This window comes from Pseudonaja textilis, chromosome 1 (assembly GCF_049901715.1).
Source record: "Pseudonaja textilis isolate UNSWEBS1 chromosome 1, rPseTex1.2, whole genome shotgun sequence".
Classification (NCBI taxonomy): Eukaryota; Metazoa; Chordata; class Lepidosauria; order Squamata; family Elapidae; genus Pseudonaja; species Pseudonaja textilis.
In genome coordinates this window covers 246,322,929-246,348,858 of record NC_141990.1, presented here as the reverse complement: position 1 = coordinate 246,348,858, position 25,930 = coordinate 246,322,929, and the positions used below count along the sequence as shown (strand labels likewise).

Sequence of the window (25,930 nt, the reverse complement as noted above, 5' to 3'; positions counted from 1 at the left end):
CTCCGGAGAAACTGGAGCCGCCTTGCAAACGTGGCGGTCGGGCGGCTCCACCTTTCAGCTTAGGCATCTCCCTTCTTATCCAATCGCGCGAGGCGTAGCATTTCAACGGCGCGGAGCTTCACCCGTTTTGCAACCGCGTTGCTGAGTGGCTGGGAGAGGAGAGGTTGCGAGGGGGGGTGGATTCCAATGACCAGTCCAAATTAGGCCATTCATAGGCGTTTTTAAAAGCTAGACTTTTGCAGCTTGGACCAGGCTCGTACAATGGGGGGCAGGAAAAATGGGTCGAGCCCGCGTTGAGACTTTATGAGCGCGTGGCGCGAGAGAGGCGAGAGCCGCTGGACTGGGAGGCAGCCCAAGCAAAAGACACGTGTTAGGCTCTACCAAGTGAAGGAGGTGCCCAGTCGACGCGTATCGGAGACGCGAAAGTTTCACCGGAGACAAACCGCCCTCGGGCCAGAAGAAGCCATGAGCCTGGGAACAACTTCTAGCTCTCTCACGGTGGGACTGATGCTAGTATTGTGCATCCAGAGGTCCTTCGGCGTCCCCACTTTCAGAAAGGAGAGAGCCATTCGTCTCGATCCCGAACTCGGCAACCGGCAACACGAAGAGAACCAGAGCTTCCAGTACGATCACGAAGCCTTTCTGGGCAAAGATGATGCCAAAACTTTCGATCAACTTAGCCCGCAAGAAAGCCAGGAACGGTTGGGGTAAGACGGTCCTTATTTTACCCTAAAGGTCCCGGGACACGAGGACGTTGATGGGAAGGGATGATTTTAGAGATTTTCTCCAAGTAGGTACACGGTGAAGTAATAATAGTATTTTACACGCCGACGGAGTTTAGCCACTCCGCTGTTAAAGATAAGCTGATAAACGTGCGGCAGCGAAAAAGCAACTCTGCAAGAGGCGAAGAAATGTCTTACTAAGATGCCTTGGTAACGTGGCGGGAGGGAGAAGTTTCTTCTCAACGCCTTGAATGGAAAATCAGTTTCATTCCTAGATCATACAGTATACAGAATTCTAGTTTTATATGGGAGATTCAAGTCCAGGATCAGCTCATTGAAATGAAAAGTCTTTTGTTTGTTGTAGGAGAGGTTCCACCCCACTTTTAAAAAACTTTTGGAGGGTGACTTCCTTAATTTGCTGCAGTAGAAGCAAGAGTCTTTCATGGGTGAGGGATCAACTCAGTGCATGACAGTTATGTATCTTGTGTTGGCAAATGCATAATTGTGGGATGGAGGGGTTAAGTTTACAGACTGGGACCACAGACATTATACATTATACAGTCCTCGTCTTACAGCAGTTCATTTGGTGACCATTCAAAGTTACAACAGCACTGAAAAAAGTGACTTATGACCATGTTTTACACCTATGACCATTGCAGCATCCGCATGATCATGTGATTTACATTTGGATGCTTGACAACTGGTTCATATTTATGACGGTTGCTGTGTCCTGGGGCCACGTGATTCTTTTGGCAACCTTTTGCCAAGCAAAGTCAATGTGGAAGCCGGATTCACTTAACAACTGTGTTACTAATTTAGCAACTGCAGTGATTCACTTCACAAACGTGGCAAGAAGTCATAAAATGGGACAAAACTCACTTAGCAAATTTCTTACTCAGCAACATAAATTCTGGGCTCAGTCGTGATAATAAGTTGAGGACTACCTGTAGTGCAAAACCTATTGTTTTGCAACAACAACAAATTAAAAATACATTGAAGTTGGCTGAAAAGAGTACAAAAATAAAATCTGATCAGGTGTCCACTTCCAATTCATGTTGCGGCAGGCTGGATATGAATAGTCAAGTCTGACTCTTAAGAAAAGAAACCTAGCAACTAATAGAAACTGGTGGAGTGCATTTCAATGGCGTTGGACTTTAAAAAAAACAAGTTGAAAGATCAAAAGAAAAATAGTAACCACAACAGAGCATGTGAAGAGTTTGCTCACCGAAGGGTATCACAGATGGGAGGAAGTCAAACTCATGTTCACATCTATCTCATTTATTACTCTTGTCTCCATGAAATCCAGGTTTAATCTTCCCATCTGATTTTCATGACAAATCATCTGATTAGAAAACCAGAGAGATAAATTTGAGATTACGCTGTGACTTGCTGTGGCTAAGCATGAACTAGAATATTCTCCAAATTTATACTTTTGTATAAATGAAGGAATATATCTCTTGTCTGGCCTAACTTTGTGATAAACTTGACTTGTCAGGCAAGAGGAATTGCTTTTCTCTAGGGAAAATACAGTCTGCGATGGCTTCCCATATAACCTAATTTTTCTTCCCAAGTTTTTTTATCCCATCTAAGGTCCCCAGACCTGGGATGGGAAAAGCTCTTATTATATGGCCATTGGAAGGAGAGACAAATGTTAAAACATGCATAATGTCATGCAAATGCTGTAGTTGATATCCTGGTGCAAATATATTTTTATGGCATTTGTATGAAGAACATCATTTCATGGTGTCATTTGGGGATCTTTGCTGTTGGCTATGGAACGGCGGTCAGCAGTTGAAGTAAATGAAAACTTTGTTTTGTGGGAGGGTTCTTCAAGGTTGGTGGTGTTGATGAGGGGTAAGAAGGCCTTTCCTAAGGTTGTAACTCTTCTCTTGAAGATTTGTCAACTTTTATTCAAAACAGCTCTCATTGATGTCAGTAGAGCCCCTTTTAAAGTCTAATTTGTAAGATCGGGGAGAGGAGAAGTAAGTGTTTGTAAATGAATAGAATAAAGGTGAGTGTGTGAGGCCTGGCAATTGTGTCAACACCACATGATGGCCAGTTTTGGTGATGCCTACCTAGGATGTGGTCCAGGACATTGTAGGTAGGGCTACCATGTTTGATGAAGTAACTTTAGACTTCAACCCAAATAGTTGCTCTAGTAACTGGGCCCAGAGTTTGATAACATCATTGGATCTTTTGCCATCTGGTTATTGAGATAGGTCACAGGTAAAGGTGAATCACCTGATTTCTGTCCTCTTCAGTCTGACATTCTTTCTAGGTATGGTGAGTGCTGTGTGTTCAAAGCATCCATATAGTATGGAGAAAGCTGGTATAACTTGCATCCCTGCTTGCTTGTACCTGAAGGCAGGCTCAGAAGACATAGCCTTCTGTTGGGCATCTAAGGGCATTCTAAACTCTGTCTTTTTTGGTGCAGAACAAAATTATTTTATTCTGAAGTGGAAGGATATGGCAGAAGTATGAAGTCTAACTGCTAGCTTGAGGAGTAATCACAGTGGCTTCTGGATACAATAGCAAAGCAATCATCTGCTCTGTCTCCTACACTCATATGTTCAGGGGAGAGCTTTATTTTCCACTCCTCTCCTAGACTTAAAGCTGGATTAAAACATTGTTCTTCTCCTATCTCTTGCTATACCTGGGAGGGAAGCCGTAGTAAGTATTCAGAGAACCTTCATATAGGCCAGGGGTGTCAAACTTGCAGCCCACGGGCTGGATGCATTGTGCTAGCCCCACCCCCACCCGGTTTAGCGAAGGGGGGGGAAAGTCCTGATATGTCACGTGACATCGGTATGACGATGCAAGTTTGACACCCCTGATATAGGCCATCTTCTCTACTAGCTAAAGTTCTTCATCATGGGAATTATTCTACATTCATTCAACCAATTCTAGTATTTTACTTTATATTGCCTTTTATTTCATTTAGGAGCATCAAATGTATAACCTGAAGGTTTGCCATGCCATGTTTTTCATGTGATGAATATGGCATGTTAACTGCTCCTTACATTCTTGGAGATCATTGTTCTTCTTTGAAAGAGGTTTCACAAGCACTGGTCAATATATTGACTGATAATCTGTCTTCACTGGCTACCCATTATAATAGTGTTTTTAAGATCCATGGAATATTAAATTTCTTCACAACATTTTAAAAGATTATTCTACTATCAGTAACAGTAATTTTGCTTTTGCCAATTATTATTTCTTGTCCAATCAGAAATCTAGTTAGTGGAAGATTATCTAGTTAAATTCTTTGCTGTGACAAATGCTGAATGCTTCTCAGTGATAAACCACTTGACACATGTAAGTCACAACTAGATTTTGGGAGAAGATTAGGCTGGAAAGTTTGCCCTGTCATTTAAAGCTGTATGTGGAAGTTAAACTTCTATATAGTGGACCTTGATGGAATGGGAAAAATTCTTGTTATATTTAAATAATGGCAGAAATCAATGAAAATGATATAATTTGATACAAATGAAGAATTTCCATCACATATATACTGTAATATAATTGTCTTACTACAGTTTCACTGACAAAGAGGAACAATAGACAATCTCTCCCACCAAATAAGGGTTTCAGTTGTGTGTAACTATACTTTACGTCCAAATGCAGTCTGTAATCCAGATACAGATATTTTTTTCTGATGTATATCCTTCTGTGTATAGGGAAGGAGGTTGGAATTTATATTTTGGAATTTTATTTGGCTTAGACAACATTCCACAAAACTTGACTAAGTACTTTTATGTATGTTTGTATGAAAAAGAAATGTGATTGGTACTTTTAAAATATGCTAGATTATCAAATCCCTACAAATTCAGTAGCCAGATATCATCAGTTGGTGTTCAGATTTTACTCATGTAGGGTTAACATATGGCCTTTTACTTTGCTGTCACTCTATTCCTCTTCTTTCTCTCCCCCCCGCCATCACTGCCTGAGGAGTGGTTTCATGCCACGTAGGTTTTCTTGGAGAAGGCAGAAGGCATTATTTCTAGAGGATGAGAATCTCTTGCATACATCTCCAGTTTTTCTCCTTCTGCTACTTGATCAGGCACATAGGTGAAAGCAAAAGCACAGTGAGATGGGGAGAAAGACTAAAAAAAGATATGGGTAAAGACAGGGATGGTGAAATGTCATTTGCTTATAATGCAACCCCTCCTCAAAAAATAGGTTGCAAGTCAGTTGCATTAGTGCAACTTAAAAAAAAACTTTAAAAAAATGCAATTATAGTTTGTGAAGTAAAACAGTAGGGAAAAGATTTCTTGAAACAGTTAATAATGTTATCTTAGATCAGGTGGATAAGGCAGCATAGTAGAGTAGTTTCGGATTCATACTGGATGTTTGCTCAATGATTTTGGACCAGTTTTTTTTTTCAGCCATTGAGCCTCACAGGTTTGTTGCGATTGGGGACAATTGCAGGAGAGAGGGCTGTGTACACTATCTTTGAATGGAGGGATATTGATGTATCAGATAATTTAAAAATTACAGAGATACACAAGTGTTTTTCCAGTGAGACTGGTCTATCAGGGCAACCGGGTCTACCCATACATGGGACGGAGCATATTACTTCCGCCTTCGCAGGCAGTCTCTTCCGTGACAAACTTTTGTGTTAAATTTTAATTTACCAACAAAGAAATATATTTCCCTTTATTTCTTTGTCGGTAAATTTAAATTTAACAGAGATACACAGTTTAAAAATAAAAACCTAGTTTATATATTTGAAGAACATTATAGTAGAATATACTGAAGAGTGTCATCTATTATCATGCAGATTACATTGGGGTTTTCCAAAAAACTTCTACCCACATGACCCTACCGGTACAAGTGATCCTTGACTTATGAACATAATTGGGACCAGAATTTCTTCTTACTAAGCAAAGCAGCTATTAAGTGACTCAAACCTGCTTTTTATGATCCTTTTTGACATGGTTGTTAAGTGAATTATTGTTATTAAGAGAACATGTGGTTGCTAAGCAAATCCAGCTATCGCCATTCACTTTGCTTGTTAGAAGCCAGCTAGGAAGGTCAAAAATGGCAATCAAATGACCCAAGAATGCTGCAACCATCATAAATACATGCTGATTGCCCAACAACCAAGTTCTGATCATGTAACCGTGGAGATGCTGTGATAGTTGTAAGCAAGAAGATTAGTTGTAAGTCACTTTTTTCAGTGCTGTTGTAATTTCGAATGGTTCCTAAACAATTGGTTGTTAAGTCCAGGACTACCTGTAGTTTGCTAGTGACTTGATCTGCTGCAACTATAGTTGCTAAACAACCTGTTAGCTAACAAACTAATAAGGAAATAAAAGAGATGAGCACTTTGGTGGCAGCCATCAGGAAAACTGAGGATAAGCTGCAGAAGGTTTACACCAACTACAAATTATGAGTGGTTATCATTTGTTACATAAGCAGAGATAGCAGGTTGTTTACCTCTGACTGAATAGCTATCTATGGGTTCAGTGTATGTTCAGTGGCCTCTTAGAAACTGTCTAGAGCAGGGATGCCAAACTCAGGTGCTTAGATCTGGCCCTCGAGTTGCCCTAGAAACAGCGAAGGACCAGCCCATGGTACCTTTGCCAGCCCTCCTGGGCTCTGTTTTTACTAGTAGTGGGCTGCATGATGTCGAGCTGGCCATACCTACCCTGATCACAACCCCAGCCACACTCGCCCCCAGCCTCCAAGGTCAAACACAATCCTGATGCAGTCCTTAATGAAATTGAGTCTGACACACCTGGTCTAGAGCCACGTTTTTGGTGAAAATCTGTTTTCATATGATCAGAGAACCAGGTCCTATTTAATCACTTCAGCTGCCTTTTGGCTACCATGATGGAAGAGCTTTCTGAGCAGAGTTGCTGCACTGTTTCTTTTTATTTCCTGTTTTTTCCTTTTTTTTGTTTTTGAATTTTATATTTTTTTCTTCAGATTTAGGGAGCACATGATAACATGCCAAATATCGTGTAAATGCTGTGACTTGCATGTTTGTGTCAGACTTTGGGATGCCGATATATTTTTGCATCGTTTGTGTGATGATAAAATGCCTGAACTGTCATTTTGACATCAACATGGCTTTCCATGGATGCCTTTCTCTCTAAGTGTTGTAATACCTTTGACTTTTATCTCCCCTCAAAAGATTCTGTGTAAATGTGTAACTAAGCTGCTGTTTATGGTGGTATGATTGATCACTATACTTTTATGCAGAATAATTTTTTCTTCCAAAATTATACTTCTGATATGAGCATATAGTATATTTTTCTGAAAGAGTGGAAACTCTGCTCCATATAACATATTCATAATTGTGATATCAGTGGTTACAGAATCCTTCCTTGATGACAATAGATGAGGGAATTGTGATCTAACAGACTTGAAAATAACCATATTGGAAAGGCCGTGATAAAGGATTGGATGGATTGCTCTGGAGGACAGATATGCACGAAGAATTTGTTGGTGCAAACAGCAGTGCTAAACAGCAGAGATAAAATGCATCATGTCATCTGTAGATAGGTGGTTTCCATTCAGAAGATTCATCTTAAGCATATTTAATTGTACAAGGCATGACAATTTGTAAAACTGTTACCTAGGATTATATGGATAGTAATGCAAATTCTGAAGTATATTTACCAAGATTCTAATAATCTGCTTACTTTCCCCCTTATCTCAGCAAAATTGTTGATCGGATCGATGATGATAAAGATGGTTTTATCACAACAGAAGAACTGAAAAATTGGATTAAAAGAGTACAGAAACGTTACATCTTTGAAAATGTGGCTAAGGTCTGGAAGGATTATGATCTCAATAAAGACAATAAAATTTCATGGGAAGAATACAAACAAGCATCATATGGCTACTACTTAGGTAAGAAAATTCTAGACATACAGTAATTCAGTTGCATTTGTTTACATTTATTAGCCATAAAATTGAACCTAAATCAGATGCAACAACCAGAATGAATGGTGGATGGATGGATGATTAGCCTAGTGCTAAAAAAAATACCTAAGAGTAATATAATTCCCATGGTGAATTAAGTTCTTAGACTTTTGGAAAATATTGGAGTAAAAATACTCGAACACACAAAGCACAATCATCAGCAATTCTGAATTCTAACATTGTTTTCTGAAAGGCTTATGGAACAATTTTGTTTTTGGTTCTTTTCCAGAATAGTATGACTGGAAGTGAAGTATTTAATAAAGGATTCTCTGGTAGGCAACAATAGCTTAGTTCAAACCTAGATCCTATCAACTCCATGTTAGCATTTTACATTTATGATAGATTTGATGCAAAATATATCTGAGAGTACTTGAATGCCAAAGAACATCTGAAATTTTGGAGCAGAAAGATCCCAAATCTCCCTGAAGTATCCTGCTTTAATTCAGAATGTGTCCAAAACAAATGCAAAACAACTTATGACAAGCAAATCTTGTGTATATTAAATACCAGTTGAAATTAAGCCAAGAGCTACAGCTACAGCCAGGCTGCAAGTTATTCCTATTTGTCTTCGTTGTATTCAAGATTAAATTGCAAGACAGCAGAAACTCACTTTTTTTGTAAACACAGGCAGACAAGATGCACAGGTAAGAAATGAATACAGAAAAGAAGAAATGTATTTGCCAATTTCATCTAAATGTAAATGAATCACTAAATGGGACTTCGGATTCAGTTTTGAGTTTCAGAGGACATGGGTACCATTAAAGAGGGTGGGTTTAACGTTCCTTTAGCCTTTGTTTCTGACTACATGTGCTTATTCAAGTATGTTAGTTTTCAGGCCAACTTGGCTGTGTGCACATTGTTATAAACAAGTAAAGATTCCTGTGTATAAGGTGTATATGTCAAAGCACAAATGCTTTTTGGTATAAAAGAAAAGGGACTGCTTGGGCTATTTTCATAATGCCATTGTTTTGGGGACTAAAATGGTGATTAAATTCTTTTAAAATACCTTCCTTCTGTTTAAAGCAGATGGAAGTAGCAGCTGCTGAACACTGATAATATATATAAGGATGGGAAAGAGACGCCTGTATGTAGCTTTGTCAAAGCATCTCTCTAGTAAATAAAAATGCTGTGGTTTTTATTGTGGGGTAAGGAAACATTTTTGCTTGAAGAATATGGAACTATATATGTATGTATGTATCAGTGGTGGAATTCAATTTTTCTGTGGGCGTGGCTTGGTGGGAGTGGCCGGGGAAGGATACTGTAAAATCTCCATTCCCACCCCACTCCTGAGGAAGGTTACTGCAAAATCCCATTCCCTCCCCACCCCATCAACCTGCTTTCCAGCTCCTTTCTCCTGTGCAGGGCAACAAAAGAAGACCCAGCTGATCAGCTGGGACTCCGGAGGCAGAAAATAGATGGAGACGGGGCCAGTCAGAGGTGGTATTTGCCGGTTCTCCAAACTACTCAAAATTTCCCCTACCGGTTCTCCAGAACTGGTTAGAATCTGCTGAATACCACCTCTGGTGTGTATATACAACACTGCGTTCCAAGATCTAGTGGAAGAATTCCAGTAGACAGAATACTATACTGGATGTACGTCTTATGTAGGAGAGATTTAGATTCTTGCATAGCATTCCTAGATAACACTCTGATGTTAATTATTCCCCCAATTTTAGTTTGGCTCATTTTATATTCTAATAATTTCTTTTTTCTGTAGAGCATTCCAAAGAGTTCCAAGATGTCACAGAGCAACACAATTTTAAGAAAATGCTGCCCAGAGATGAAAGAAGATTCAAACAAGCTGATCTGGATGGTGATTTAGAAGCAACTCGTGAGGAATTCACCGCTTTCCTTCACCCAGAGGAGTTCGAGCATATGAAAGACATTGTTGTTCTAGTAAGCTATGGCAAAGCCACCTTTATTCCTTTGGGCTTCTCTTTATTACATCAGTTTGAAAATGACTTCCTTACCTTTCAAAGCAGGGTTTCCTAGAGACAGTAATTACTATTCTTTTCATCCAGAAGAAAAGCTGTTTGTAGGAATTAGGCTGCTAAAAAGTAGCCTCTCTCCCACATTTTGGTGATCCCTGTTATATGTTGATTAATTCTATCTGAAGTTTGATTAGTAGCAAGGTGGCAAACAGAGTTATAGACATGGGGCCGTTTTGTCTTGAATATTGCATTGTTGAAGTATTCCACAAATCCTTGATTTTACCCATACTAAAGCAGCAACATTGAGAAAAAACGCTTGTGTTAAATGTTTTAAAAGTGGCATCCATTGAAAGTCATAAAATGCAAACTTTGTGTTTTGACTACACTTATCAATGGCCAACCCTTTGTCTCCTGTCTTTGATACATTACAGACCTATTGTTGCTTGAATGCTACAAAGCTCACAATCCTTCAAATTAGCTGTAGAAATCAGGGTGTGGCTGCTTGCTATGGCATAATTTTACTTCACAAGAAACATTGGCAGTGCCTTATTGTGGTATAATTCACATATGTTAAGCATCATTTGTAGCTCATTCAATTAATAACGATTAAACAGTTGGCTAGTTTCACACTATTATATTTAACAAAATCAAATAAACCAGTGGTTCTCAACTATTTCTTCCCGACAAATTCCCTTAAATACCTTTTGTGGCCATGGACCAGGGCCCCAGACCACTAAGACGTAACTCAAGATTTAAATCATAACATTTTTTCAAGTCTTCACAGACCCCTGTGATGACATCACAGCGCCCCAGAGATGTATGGACCACAGATTGAAAACTACTGAAATAAAAACCATTCTAGTGTGTGATGTCAAGCTAGGCGTAGTCAACCATTGGCCTAACTAAGTGATGTTAGGACCAGCTTTCTCCAGCCTGATGTCATCCAACTGTTGACTATAGCTTCCAAAATTCCCTGACTCCCAGTCTTTTTTTTTTTTTTGGGGGGGGGGGGTTGATACTGAGATTTGGGCTTAAGCTCTTCCTACAGTATGTATTGAACCACAAGCTTACTGTTCTTTCTGAGGCTTAGAAAGGCAAATACTTAGTATTTGCTAGTCCTAACTTAGAAGTTTACAATAGTATTAGTCACATTATTTATTAATGACCTGATATTCAATTGATTAAGCAACCTATGAAAGTTTAGAGATGTTCATATATATGATAAATATTACAGGGAAATATTACAGAAGTCCCTATAGCCAATTTCTGTGCATAAAGAAGATTCTAAGGTAAATCATACCTTGCATGTATGTTCAGGAAAACATTTAGATAATATAACATGTTTATTGTATGTTTTATGAAAAAAAGGCTCTACTGCTCTTGGTGTAAACAGCTTTTCCTAGACTATTCCTTTCCAAATATTATAGATGTCAACTCTCATAATTCCTAGCAAGCACTCAATAGGCCAAGCTGTCTGAAAATTATGGAAGTCCAAGGCCACTGGAGGGCTTCACATTGGGAGATGCTGATGTAAAAGGACAGCTGGAAACGAAAGATTTATAAGCAGTTTGTAGAAAAAACTAAGCATCTTTATACTGACAGCTTTTTTCCTCTTATTGCGACAGGAAACACTGGAGGATATAGACAAAAATGAAGATGGTTTTGTGGATCAGGATGAATACATCGGTATGCCATATCATGGAAAATTCTACTATTTGTTATAAATATAGTTTATTTTTGTATAAATATATGATTTTTACTGAAACTTTTAAAGTGAAATCTAATACAAAGTAATATATAAGGAAGAAAAAAAAAGAAAAAAGTTTCAAGAAAAGAAAAAAATTGAATAAAAATGGAAAGAAGGAAAATATATAAAGAATTGTATTTCTCCTTTCTATAATCTATCCTCTTTAATTCTCAAAGCCATAAATCACAAACTCCTTTTTATAATTTCTTGCATTGCATATGTAAGTGTTTTTGCATATGCAAATGTCCGTAAGATACTTCTACTCACCAATAATTGTAGATATTCTTTTCTCTAATCAAAGAAATCAATTTATCCATTTCAGCAAAATATGTCAACTTCGCCAATCATTCCTCCGTTATGGGCAATGTTGAATCTTTCTGTCTTGGTATATATAGTAATCTCATCACACAAACCATATATTGAAATAATCTCCCATGACATTTTTCTAACTATTCTCCCATTAGTCTTAAATTCTTACTTCAATTGAATAGTGATCTATATCAAGGTTTGTATTTGAATCCATTTCATTTATCTTTTATTCATGTTCACCAAACATGGTAAAATGTGCCTTCATGATCACATTTCCAACATACATTTGAAGCGCTTTTATATATATTACATTATTTCTCTGGTGTCATGTACCAATGATACATCATTTAATACAAATTCTCTTTCAGAGCAAAACACAGTATAAATTACAACTTTTAACCATATATTTTCTCATCGATCCATCTGAATATTATAACCAAAAGTCTTGACCTGCTTTATTGTACATTCTTTAACCTGTTTTTCATATGTTTCAAATTTCAACAAACACAGATACATATGGAATTATATGTTCATTATCAGTTTTTTGAATCTCACAAGGTTTTTTTTTATTCTCCATTAACAATTATGTGTGCTTTCTGAGAAATATAAATCAATCTTACATCTTCAATAAAATTATCCCTATTTTCGTATGTTTCAGAACTGTAAACAAACAAACAAAAATTCAAATTATCAAAGCTTTATCTGTATTTGGAATATCAATGTAGATTGTTTTTCATTATGTTGCTCAAAGGTTGCCCACAATATTCAAAATATTTCTAATATTACCTTGTAGTTGTCTTTTAGATATAAATCTATATTGATCTTCATTAAAAAAAATCCTGTAAAATAAATATGATTTCTTATAGCCAGTTTGAGTAGTCTTCTCCCCAGTTACAAACTGCACATAGATTGTTTATGAGATTACACATTCTGGCTGTAAGTACTGGGTATCAATTGTGTTCTTTCTTAGAATCTACCTGAAATCTAGATGCAAGCCTAATATTGTATAACATTTTTGTGGGGAAAAGTCTCAAATTGTATATAGAAATTGGAAATCAGAGCTCAAGTGACTTTGTTGATTATGCATCAGCATTGGTTCCTATTACTGGTATCAGTTTATGGAAAAGATTGTTACTATCACTTTACCTATTAGATAATTCAGAATTAAAGGAAAAGTACAGGTAGTCCTGACTCATGACCATTTGTTTAACGATAGTTTAAAGCCTCAGAAAAAAATGACTTAACATCCATCCTTAAAATTAGAACATTTACTGTTATTGCAGTCAAATGATCATGGTTTATTTCCTTCTCAATTGGTTTCCGACAAGCATAGTCAATTGGGAAAACAAGATTCATCAACAAGTGTGATTCACTTTTTTCTTGTTTTTTTTTTTTACATTTTGAAAAAAACTTTTTATTATTTTTTTTGACATTTGTGGCACATCTTAGTTCTTTCTGAGCCTTCGTTTTCCTAACACATTTTTCCGAATGTTGTTTGATTTCCAAGTCTTCCTGCTTTTTCAAAGCAACATTGGTTCCTCTTTGGAGTACTTAGTGTTCAGGGCAAAGAAATGAAAAAGAGAGTTAATGAAGAGGTACTTCCTATGAATGGATATATCTAAAGCCTCACTAAAGACCACTAAGTTCCACATAGCTGACTGTTGTTTCTCTAAAATTCCTGGTGCTTTCTATTCCTTCAGCTTGTTTGATTCTGATGTTATCCACAGAGACTTTGTCTGGCAGAAAGAAAATGCAGAGTTGCTCTAGGCTGTTTTTCTAGTCAGACTTCTAAACACAGCATAAAAGAAAGTGGTTGCATTGTATAACAGGAAAGAGTGACTCTTCCAACTTTTTTCTGAGAAAATATTCAGTAGGTAAGACAAGGGATCAGCATTCTTCCATTTTATTTTATTTTTAAAGTCGTTTTTTTAAAGATGCAAGAAGATAAAGCAATATCAAGGCTGGTAAATAAGCCTACAGAAGTAGCATAAGTAGGTTTAGTAGCATAAACCAAAGTAGAAATATACCAACAGAGAGTTTTGAAGCTGTGGTGAGAACAGAGAATAGAATCTTGTAATATTTGGGAAGCAGTAGTATGCGGTGGGAAAACAGAAAAGGGCAACCACGGCAGCACAATCACAACTACTTGTTTTATATGTGCAGCATGCATAAAGTGGGCAGTGCAGGTAGTCCCCAAATTATGACCACAATTGAGCCCCAAATTTCTGTTGCTAAGTGAAACATTTGTTAAGTGAGTTTCACCCCACTTTGTTAAGCTAGTATCAGGGTTGTTAACTGAATATGGCTTCCCATTGCCTTTGCTTATCAGAAGTTTGCAAAAGGTGATAACACAATCCGGGATTAAATACAAGTCAGTTGCCAAGCATCTGAATTATGATGATGTGACCACGGAGAAGTTGCAATGGTTGTAAGTGTGGAAAATGGCCATAAGTAACTTTTTCAGTGCCATTGTAACTTTGAACATTCATCACATGAACTGTTGAGACTACCTGTACTGTAATTCCAGTTGTAGCCACCATCTGGGGAATAATTGGACATAGGCTTCCTTTTAGCATGCACAGAATATAATATGTAATATAGGCAATTCTCATTATTCATCCTTTGTCAGATATGAAAAAGTTAGAAGGGAAGGAGTTGCCTCTATTTCCATGTTTTTCAGGTAATAGAATATATTCTTTTAAAAATTGAAGTAAAAAACAAAATAAAGACTCCCTTTGGAGAGAGTTCAGGATTCATAGCTATATGTCCACCACCAACAACAATGAAGTGCTTCTCCATTGTCTTCCTCTGGAATCTTTTTTGAAATCTCAGTTTAGCTTATACCCTTGTGGGATTTCTTATACTAATAGTATTACCAAGTACGATTAAGAAGCAGTTCTGCCATCTGCACTTCCCCATAGTATCGTTCAGTTAACCATTACATGCAAGCCAACAAAACAAGACTCCATCATTTAATTTCTCCCCTTAACTTTCTTAATTTGCTAGACCATTGCATATAAATGTAAGTCATTTGTAACACAGCAGCAGCATGCAAATGAAAGGAATCAATTTTATCAATGGATAAAAGCTGTCCTTACTCTTAATAGAATGATGATTTTAATTGTGGGTGTTCCGTGTTGAATGAATAATGTGCTAGCAAAGTAATCTTGTATTTTTAGATCTTTTTGGCTAAGGCAATCATTCCCATTTTCTATTAGAATGTCTTGACAATGTTGTGAAGCAGTTCCCAAATAATATGGTCAAGGTCAATAATATGGAAAGAAGTAAAATCATTAAGGTGTGATTATAATTTAAAAAGTTATTCCCCTGGCTGTCTTCATTAAGTGAATTTATCTAATAATCCAAGAACTATTTTATATTCTAATATACTGTGCAGAAAAAATTATCTCTAAACAATGCATTTAAAATTATATATTAAATGACATTCTTCCCTTATCTTGCATATTACCTTACGACTAAAATAACGATGAAGCCCATTTTATTTTGTTAGCTATAGATATGATTATAGATCAGAGCAGCAAGTAAGGAGAAATGTGATTTGCAGAATGTGTGAAATATTGAAGCATATACATGGATTTCTACCTTGTCCTTCAAGTAACAGTTATATTACCAATTCAAGAGCAGTAAAATGCTGCATGATGATAAAAGAAATGTGAAGCCACCATGCAAATAACAAAAGAGCATATGCAAAGCTTGTTACACTGAAGTCTCTCCCCACTCTCTGCCTCCAATGCTCCTATCTGATGCTAGCAGAAGTTCTAACTCTTGGATTTTTAACTGGCTATAAATAAATTTTCTCCCATTTTATGAGCCGAATCCAATTTCTACAAACTACAGCCAGTATTAATGAAGATGTAGCACTAAACCACAAGAAAAGGAAATGATGGAAAATTATGTTGGGAGATGTAATTGCATGGACCACTTTTATGTAGCCAACTTCTATGTAGCCAACTTATGGCATTTACCATAAGTTGACTACATATAATTCATCTGATTTTCCAATTTGTTCTTTTCTTTATTAATGTTGGTTTCTGTGAGTTTTACTGTCCCCAATTCTTCAAGTTCAAGTTGATTGGTGTTTTTCTTTCTTTTGCAGAGTATGATTCCCCTCCCCCCCATGAATAAATCTGTTATAAAAAGTTTGGGTTCAGTGATATGAAGAAGGAAGGAAAGGGAAACATTAAAAAAAGCATGAAATTACCTTTAGCCTATCTCATATTTTTACACATCTATTTAATTTTAATCATTGGGCATCTGTTTACATAAGCTTCATTGGAAGTCATGATTTATATGGTTTTATTAGTTGAATTTTCATATTGATATTTTGGGTGACTATATAATGCATTTGATTTTGTATAATCATGACTTATTGGGAAATATGCCGGCATAGATATATAGTCAGTCAATCTGTCAGTCATTCAGTCAATCAATCAATCAAGATAGGATACATCTTTTCTCTAGTACAAAAACCTGAGTTTTATATATTATTTCTTGTTTCCAGCTGACATGTTTGCACATGAAGATGGGGGACCTGAACCAGATTGGGTGGTAACAGAACGTGAACAGTTTGCAGATTTTCGAGATCTAAACAAGGATGGAAAGATGGATAAAGAAGAGATCCGACACTGGATTCTTCCAAAAGATTATGATCATGCACAAGCTGAAGCAAGGCATTTAGTTTATGAATCAGATGCAGATAAGGTATTCCCTTCCCCCCCCGCCCCCAAGTGTCATGTTAGCTTATTGGTTTGATTCTACTTTGCCCAACCAGAAATTTACGATTTAATAATTCTGGTAAGATGTTCATTAAAAATGTATCATTTGAATGAATATCATTAGCTAATCTTTCAGAAAATGCTTGAAAAAAGTATGACTGTCAAAAAAACAAACCCATCCTTTAAAACTGTAAATCTAATGTGGATTTTTAACATTTGTTCTACCCCAAATATGGCTTCTGGTACAGGTTAAAATTTATAAGTGTTTTCTTTAAATCAAGGAAGCAAGGTTTAGATTATTATTTTTTCACACCAATAATTTATTTTCCCAATTGTTTTGGTATTTTTGCAAACAAATGCCTATTGACATCTCTTTTTGTAAATTGTTCTTTTTATTTGGCTTGAAGTATTGAAGCTCCCATAATAGGCTTTGTAAATAAAAGGATTTAGAGAAAAGTATGAATAAATACCAATCCAAGTCCTTATACCAGAGTGGATTTTTAAAACAAAGAGGCACAAAATTGACTAGAATAGAACATAGTGTGTATAGGCTCCTCCTAAGTCTTATATTGATCTTCCTGAGTATCTTCTGCTGAATCTTTGGTACAGTTGCAGGTCTCAGAGGAAAGTAGGTACTCAGAAATACCTACAAAAGTAGCAGAATATAATCAATCTCAGGACAACTGGATTATGCAGGCCAAATTTTCATCATGGAAACAAACTAAAGCATTTTAGAGCAACATTAAAAAGGGACTGTTGGTATTGTCGCATCTTATCTGCATCAAATGATTGTCTGCAGTTTATGATTTTTGAATAATCATTTCTCGTAGAGCCAAGTAATTTTGTGTGAGTGTGTGTATGTGTGTGTGTACATACACACACACATCTTGTTTTTAGATATACATTAAAGCTATATAATTAGAACTGGATATTTATAGCTGTTTTTCTAACCAGCTGTTTTTTTTTCCTTGCAGGATCAGAAGTTAACCAAACAAGAGATTCTAGATAATTGGAACATGTTTGTTGGAAGTCAGGCTACAAATTATGGAGAAGACCTTACAAAGAATCATGATGAACTATAATGTTTTTTGAAAAAGCAAATATATCAGAGACTTATGTCTGAGTTGCCTGTAGATGACCAGAATAACAATGGTCATTATCGCAAATTTATTTTGCACCAGTATATACTTTCTAACAAAAAGTAATTCTGTTAATACCATTGAATGCCACAGATGTCACTTCTAAATGCATATTTTAATGAATTCATTGTAACTTGGGGAGTGTACTTTCCATCTGTAGGTTGATATACTTTCACTTCAATCCTAAATATGTAACCTTGGATTTATCACTAAAATCAGTGAGATTTAACTAGTGAAACAGAGTAAGACAAACAGCCTTTCACCTTACTTCTTAACATGTACTACATCATACTGTGTGGAGGGTTGAATAATTCAGTGCTCTTTCATTGTATAGTCAAACCCCCATATTTCAAAGAACATAGTCTACCAAACATGTTGGAATACAACTCATCCCCAATCCACATGATCAATGGTAGATAAAAAGCTCGGCTTTCATCCCTGCCATGTAGGGATTTCTTTGATGTCAGAATGTTTCAAATGTTTCATCTCATGTATGATGAAGTGGTAGAAGCATCATATAGGGTTACGTCAGATGAAGAATACTATCATCAGAATGCATTGCACAGGATTTCAGTGATAGGTCTCTACTCAGAACTAAGATCTCATCTCAGAAAGTTACACAACTCATAATGCTTTTGACATTCATTCTGTCATTTCCAAGGGTTATTGCAAAGAAACCATCACTTAGAACTCATTCCCTTCCAGACCGATGAGAATATGTGGATTGAAATGTATTTTTTTTATACAAAAATCTCCAATATTTTCATAATGAAGAAACTATATATGTTACATAGTTTTTTCCTAAATTTTTCTTCTGGATGGGCAAGCATTCCTGGAGACAAGTTCTAATATTTTCTTCTAATGGAAGTTGCAGTGTTAAAACATCTGAAAGGCACCAGATTGCCTTCCGCTGTTTGAAAATGTAATTTATGGGATATATATCTGTGTTCCATAATTCTTAACAGCAGAAAAGATGCTCGTTTTCCATCTTCATTTCCTCCTTACAAGGAAGTGTATTGATAATGGATAATATGAAAGACAAAAGTATCGCAGGGAAGGAGAACTTTGTAAACATCCCCTTTGAATATTTGCTATCAGAAAAGACTTGAGCACAGGCCGATATCTTGATGTGGGATCTTGTGAGGTAAATTGTCACTTGTAAGTTTTTGCTCTTGTTTGTTAATTTACTCTATTTCATGTGGCATAAAAGCTTTTCCAGTATTTTTGCCTTTATGGGCCAGAAGCCATGAACAATAAATATGTTGATTTTAAAATCTCAAAAGTAGAAATTAAGAAGGCATCACTCTAGATACTTTCTTTTCTAATACAATTAGTGAATGCCTGTGTGGGGGGAGCCTTTCCTGTAATACTTTTAATTCATTTTCTGACAAAATTCAATCTGATGTGAATGGGGAAACACCACATACAAGTTGTAGGCTGCAACAAGATAAATTGCAGCCTTTTCCAACTTGACATTCTCCACGTGGCTTTGGACATTATCTACAACATGAGGAGAGACTTAAGTGGAAATTTATGAAGTTGTAGTCATAATACTTCTGAAGGCACCAGGCTGAGAAATATTGGAACCCAAGCATTGTGGTTTAATCAGTCAATCATGGACTTATGTGAATCCAGATACAATTTGGGTTATTTGATTCCACCTTAGCATGTTATGAAAACCATGGGTTGTAGGTCAGTATAATATAGGAACTGAAGCATTGTGATTTGATCAATCCCATCATGGGCTTAACGTTACGTGAATCCAGATGATTCTGGAAAACTATATTCCTGCAATGCTTTGTGTTAATTGCTACTGTTGTTCAGGAGTAATAGTTTTTATTCTGCATGGATGATAAAGATTGAGCTTGCTTTTTTTTAAGGCAGATGGCTGCGTCTTATGGGAGGATACATCATATCAGACATGGGAAAGGGATTGCCACAATAGCATTCCATGCCGCAATAGCATTCCATTGTCCTTTCCTAGTGGAGGAGAAAATCCCAGGCATTTATTGGGAAAAATGACACAGTTTGTCTTTGTAGAACAGGAAGTGTGCACTGCCCATATTAGCTGAAAAATAAAATGACTTCTAGGCCCTGGCACAATGTGTGATTTCTATTGGGAAAACCTAACCCCATGCATAATTTACCTGGATAACTATGGTTGACATGCAAGAATACTTTATGTCTGCTGCCAACTAGTGGTATATAAATTTTTGCAGCCCAGATATGCCATGTAGCAAATACAGCATGTGATTAAAAAAGTTTTAAAGAGTGGCTTACATAATATTCTTGGGGAAATACCACTAAATATATGGTTCATTCATATAACACGATGCTTTACTGTGGTGAAGACATTCTTTGGGACATATACATAATCAAACTTTCCAACACCTTTGTCCTTGCATATTCTCTGGCCTGTGCTAAATTCTTCATTTTCAGGCTTCAATTCTCAGAATTTCCAAACAATCATAGTCTTTAACTGGGATTTCTGGAAGCTGCAATTATAATACAGCTGAAGAACATTGGATTGGGAAGATATTAATTTTTGGAACCAAAAAATAATGGGGAAAATGTAACAAAATGTATGAACTTTTAAAACAATACTTTAAATTCTTATGAATTAAATTCTTGAAGTTATATTTAAGATGAACAAAAATCCTAACTACAGCAATTTTGAAGCATTTGATAATATTTAAGGATATTTTTTATATACTCAACTGTAAAATAGACCAAAGGTGCTGGGTTTAAATTGAAACACTATTTAATGGAATCAAATTATAAGCCTAAACATAACCAATCAATCAGAAAGGATTCTAATGGAGCGTGACTGTTCCAGAGATGTTTGTCTTGGTAATATTAAAATCCAATTATGATAAATGCTACAAAATGTTACAGTAATACTATGTCATATAGTATTATTTATCTTAGTATGAGAAAGTATTAATTGATAGAAACCATGATTCATTCCTGCAATATAGAAATCCATTTTGTGTGTTTTTTACCAGTTACTTCAGATTTTTTTCTTCATGAATGGATTTATATATCTGCAGCTTCTTTGTGCACACTCTTGTGACAGATCTTCCATTAACTAAATGTGTTTATTATGGTGATGTCATGACACACCAAAGATACCTCTTCTTTCTTCAATTCATATAATGTTTTTAAGAATTAGAGAGCATGCAGTTTTTGTTATTAGGATTTACCAAACTGCATAAGTGGCTAATACTCATTGCCTTAAAGCCCCAGATGTGTCAGCCATTTCTAATCAAATTAGTATTTCTCCTACAGGATACAGAAAATACTGCACGTACAGCTCTGTTTTTATATAAGAACTATCTCCATGTTTTTATACTGTGCTCTATAAAAGCTGAGCTTATTCTTACTGACATCAACAGGAAGTTCATAATGTTATAAAGAGAAAGGCAACTCACTGTGATCAGAGATAATAAGTAAAACATACATTTATTTGGAACTTTTATCCTATGTTTGTTTACTTGAAACCCTGCCTGCCCCCCCCAAAAAAAATTTGTACATAGAATAAAGCTTCTGACATAAATTGCTGCAGGTGGAAATGTATTTGTTTATATTAATGCGTTGGTTGGTTGGTTGTGCGTGTGTGGGCGGATGGATGATGGAAGAAAGATAGATCAACAGCAATAGCACTTAGACTTATATACGTCTTCACAGTGCTTTAAACCCCTTAAGTGTTTACAGAGTCAGCATATTGTCCCCAACAATCTTGGTCCTCATTTTACCGACCTTGGAAGGATGCAAGGCTGAATGAACCTTGAGCTGCTCAGAACTGAACTGGAGTGAACAGAGAATTACCCTGCATTACTGCATTCTAACCATTCTGCCATCATGCAGATGGATGGATGGACATACTTCACACGGCCCATCTACAGTCCCTAGTCTTCATTAAAATTGTTACTTAGGAGATAGAGTATGCCTGTTTGACTGCTTGTCTTGAGCTTTTGTCACAAATCAAGTATATCCCTACATGGAAGAGAACCTTGGCTTTAGTGATACATGTGCTAGTAATCTCACATTTTTCATTGTTTTAAATAGTACTGTGAGCAGATCCTTAAAGATAGTCTGGAAATTGCAACTGGCATCTATAAAGCCTGAATAGTTCAATCCCAAAATATTTTATGGGACAACATCCATGTTAGTCTGCTGTTCATTCTTGTGGTTGATATCAATGGTTATCTGCTTTCTCTGCAATGGGAGCTCATATAGAATAAATTTCTACTGGAACTGAAACAAGTAATACCCTTTATTACTGTTCAGGAGTTAAAGTCTCAGTACTGGTTATGTTTTTAAAGTTTTTTATTTGTGTGTGTGTGTGTGTTTTTAAATGGGTTCTCCATTTTAAATATAATGAAATGAGAGGGCAGCAAATAAAATGTCCAAAGAAAGACCTAGAGCTCTTTTTAATTTGTAGATGCTACATTTTAAAAAAGTTCATAAAATCTTGCAAGAGAAGGACAAACTTGCAGAGTTACTCATCTGTTTACCTTTAACATCATGTTCCATTTATGGATAAAACATAGTAACGTGTGGAATCCTTAATGCTTTCTGGGCTTGGTTGTTTGCTTGTAGACATTTCATTACCCAACTAGGTAACATCATCCCTGAGTCAGTATGTGCTTATTACCCATATATATATACAGTTGCTTGCTCTGCCAGTTTTAGTGGGTGGGTGTGATTTTTCTCCTTGGTACTTCCCTGATTACGGTATTGTTTTCTACCTGATTGCCTGATGTTAATCCCTGCTTATCTGAATTTTGGCTGCCAGAGAGAATGTGTTCTGGTCTTTTGTTTTTAGTAACAAAAGGCTGAATGTTTTGTCACTTCATATATTGCACACAGAATTAGCATCACTAGATATATCTGTGAGAATAGACACATAAAGCAATATTTGACTTTAGGGCTGTGCCTGTTGGACAATGGACAATGGGACATATCTGGTAACTCTAATTCAACCAGAATAATCCTTGATGTTAAGATATACTGCTGCATTGTCCAGTTCACTCTATTTCTGGTCTGCATTAGCTTACTATATGCTTCATTACAACACGTTCAATCTAATTTAATTCCAGGCCAGTGTGTTAGGGTATGCATATAGCACTGGGTAGGACATAACCCAAAACAGTACAAAGCATTCTGAAAACACACAGCCCATAATGCATCTGTATAGCACCACAACTTATAAACATACTGTCAGCATTATTTTTAACAAACCTTTCCCAAATCACATATGTCTGTATATATTTGATCATAAAATACACATTTTGTACATATTTATCCTATTTAATATTTCCATGCAGCTGTGACATGTATTGCAACCTGAGAAGCATAACACAAAACGAGGGATAACAATGTATGATTTGCACAGTATCTCAGAAGATGAGAGCTAGATGTGTTTGCTTTAAAATGTGGCACTCCTATGCCATTAATCCCTAACAATTGTAGTCAATGTCAGAACACAAATTTTTACATAGCCGTGATACCAACATCCATTAACAAACATTTCTGGATGAAAATAATAAGATAAAATGTTTAAAAGCCATCTAAAACAAAGCCCATTATGAATTCTAGTGCTACAAGTGATTTTTGGAGGGAGGAGGGGGGATATTGGGAATATCTGTTCTGTATTTATTGCAAATCACTCTGGGTGATCCTAAGTAAGCTTGAATTCCCGTTTTGTATACTGTAGTACACTTTCATTTAAAAAAAAACAAAAACAAAATGATCTCTATCCAATTTTTTTCATAATAATGTAGCTTTGTTTTATAAAGGTCCTGTAATATGCCAAGTAGAATGCAGGAGAAATGTAATTCACAATAATCCAAATTGGAATATAGATTAGGATGATACTTCACTCCAGATATTGATTCACTCTCATTGATGAGTGCCAAAGGAATCACACAGGGCACATCACCTCAGCTCCTAGAGCTAGATCTAATTCAAAACACAAACAGGGTTTTGTTGTTTTTTAATGTACTGAATAAACAAAATTTAAAAGAAGCCAAACACAGTATTTTGATTGAGTAATATTTTGCTGGGAATTACTTGGATATATGTAATGGGAATGGCCTTTAGGGAGAAGAGAGAAATGGAAAAAAGAGAAGGAAAATAGCAAATGTCAGTGAAACATAATTGTCTTCCTAAAGTGAGGAGTAGGGAGAAAAATAAAAGCTAATCTCAGGAACCTTTACCCTTAGCCAAACAATTGCTAAGCTCAGCGTTCAAAAAAATGTCCATCATATGTGCTACCATTTAAATACAATCTGGTAAGACACTACTTTCTTCCCACAAATTCAACTTGAAATCATTTCCTCATGATATTGCTGCATGCTGATAAGAAGTAGAGGAAGAGCAGGGGTCTGCGGGAGACAATGGGAGAAGGTAGTTATAATAAATGTAACTAAATAGTCTTTCCTCACTTTCAGTAATCATGGCTCAGAGATGTTTTCTTTATTTGCTCCCTAACCCATAAGCAAAACAGCCACAAGTTGTCTGTAGTTGTGCTGTTGTTAAAGTAGTGTTTTCCTTGTAAGCCAAGAGCAGCCAGGACCATCTTTGAGATATATAAAATCCATTATGCTTCACTATGTATAATGGCAGATGTGAATTTCAGATATAAAATCAGGTGATTAGTAGATGGTACCAAAACAGCAATAAACTGAGGGACATGATAAAATAATGTACAGTGCCTATAATAGATGATTTCACATCAGAGAACCGTTTTCTTCTTGCCTCATTGGTATGTGCATTGATTGATTATGTGCTACCAAACTAGCAGTTAACTCCTAGTGGCCACATAAATAGATTTTCTTTATGATGACCAGTTCCCTAGCCTGGACTTTCAGTTCTTTCAATGGAGCATAAAACAGACATGCAAGACTTATGAGTTTGCAAGCCCGTTTAATTCAAGTGGAGAGATAAGAAAAACTAGATGACTAGCCACTGTTAATGGAAAGATCAAGTCTAAAGGTATACTGGACTAGAAGTGTTCCCATCCTAAACAACATAAATGTTCACTAAGCTGGGTAGGAATTATGGGAACTACAGCCCATCTTGTATGAAATGTATTGAGTATGGGAAAGAGCAAGTTAATTTTTAAGGTAGCATTTAAAGTCAGCGAAAAGTGCTTGAAAAAAAACATTCCAGAAACATCTACTAACACTAACTATAGAAGACATATAGTTTCCTGTAATTAGTGTGCACCCTTTAGATGTGGCTAATTACCTCTAATCAATTAATTTCTTTCTCATTAGAGACTGTAGAAATGAGAGAGAAAATGAGAGGTCCGGACTCATAAGGCAGCAGAAAATTCAGTTAGATAATTTTTCCAAGGTGGTTAATTCCAGGTGACTATTAGGTTATTCAACCTAGGAGAATTTAATGATTCCAGACAGTTTGTGCAATGAATGTCCCTGTAAATCATTTATAATTACAAATATAAAAATTAAAAATCAGTCTGAAGAGAAAGATAACATGCTATTAATGATAGAGAGCAGTAGGCTAGAATTGGAAGGCTAGGCCTTTTAAATCAGGGACATTCTGGTGGCAGACCTCGGCACCTCACAGAGATTCTACTGGAAATTCAGAACTATAGGCCTTCATCAAATTAAGTCATTAACCCAAAGTAGAGTTCATATTTTCTCCACAAATAAGCAAGATTTCACTACAATCAGGAAAAGTCTAATCTTGTCTAACTAAAAGTATAGTTTATTTCTGTTCTTCTCAAAACCTAAGTTATTTAAAGGAAGCACATTTCAGATTATTCTGATTAACTGTCAACAATATATACAGTTGCATATGCAGTAGAATGGGGGATGGGGGAAGGTCCAAAGCCCTTTACATTTGTCATAGTTCCTGGACCCCTTTTGAGTATGCCACTTTTTGATGGCATAGTTAATGAACTATTGTGAACATTGCTGCTTCTCACACTTTCAGATGGAATACCTATAACCATTGTCTTCAGACAACACTGGCTCCTTCAGCCAAGAAATGGAGATAAGCACCATGTCCTAGAGTCAGACATAACTGACAGAGAAACCTTTACCTTTATTTTAAGGGTGACATGATAGCAGTATTCCAATATTTCAGGGCCTGCCACAAAGACAAGGGGGTCAGCTTATTTTTCAAAGCACCAGAGGACAGGACAAGAAGCAATGAGTGGAAACTAATCAAGGAGAGAAGCAACCTAGAACCAAGGAGACATTTCCTGACAGAACGATTAATCAATGGATCAACCTGCCTCCAGAAGTTGTAAATGCTCCAACATTGGAAGTTTTTAAGAAAAGATTGGATAACTATTTGCCTGAAATGGTATAGGGTTTCCTACCTAAGCAGGGGGTTGGACTAGAAGACCTCCAAGGTCCCTTCCAACTCTGTTATTCTA

At 36.3% G+C, this 25,930-nt stretch overlaps 1 protein-coding gene across 1 annotated transcript; it reads left to right on the top strand.

Annotated features, from left to right (window-relative positions):
• Positions 1-192: 192 nt before the first annotated feature.
• On the top strand, positions 193-21,073 carry RCN1 (reticulocalbin 1). The gene is made up of 6 exons (XM_026706043.2): positions 193-707; positions 7,390-7,583; positions 9,373-9,551; positions 11,212-11,272; positions 16,165-16,364; positions 17,353-21,073. The coding sequence occupies exons 1-6, from the start codon at positions 304-306 to the stop codon at positions 17,458-17,460; spliced, it is 1,146 nt and encodes a 381-aa protein (XP_026561828.1). The 5' UTR covers positions 193-303; the 3' UTR covers positions 17,461-21,073.
• Positions 21,074-25,930: the final 4,857 nt, after the last annotated feature.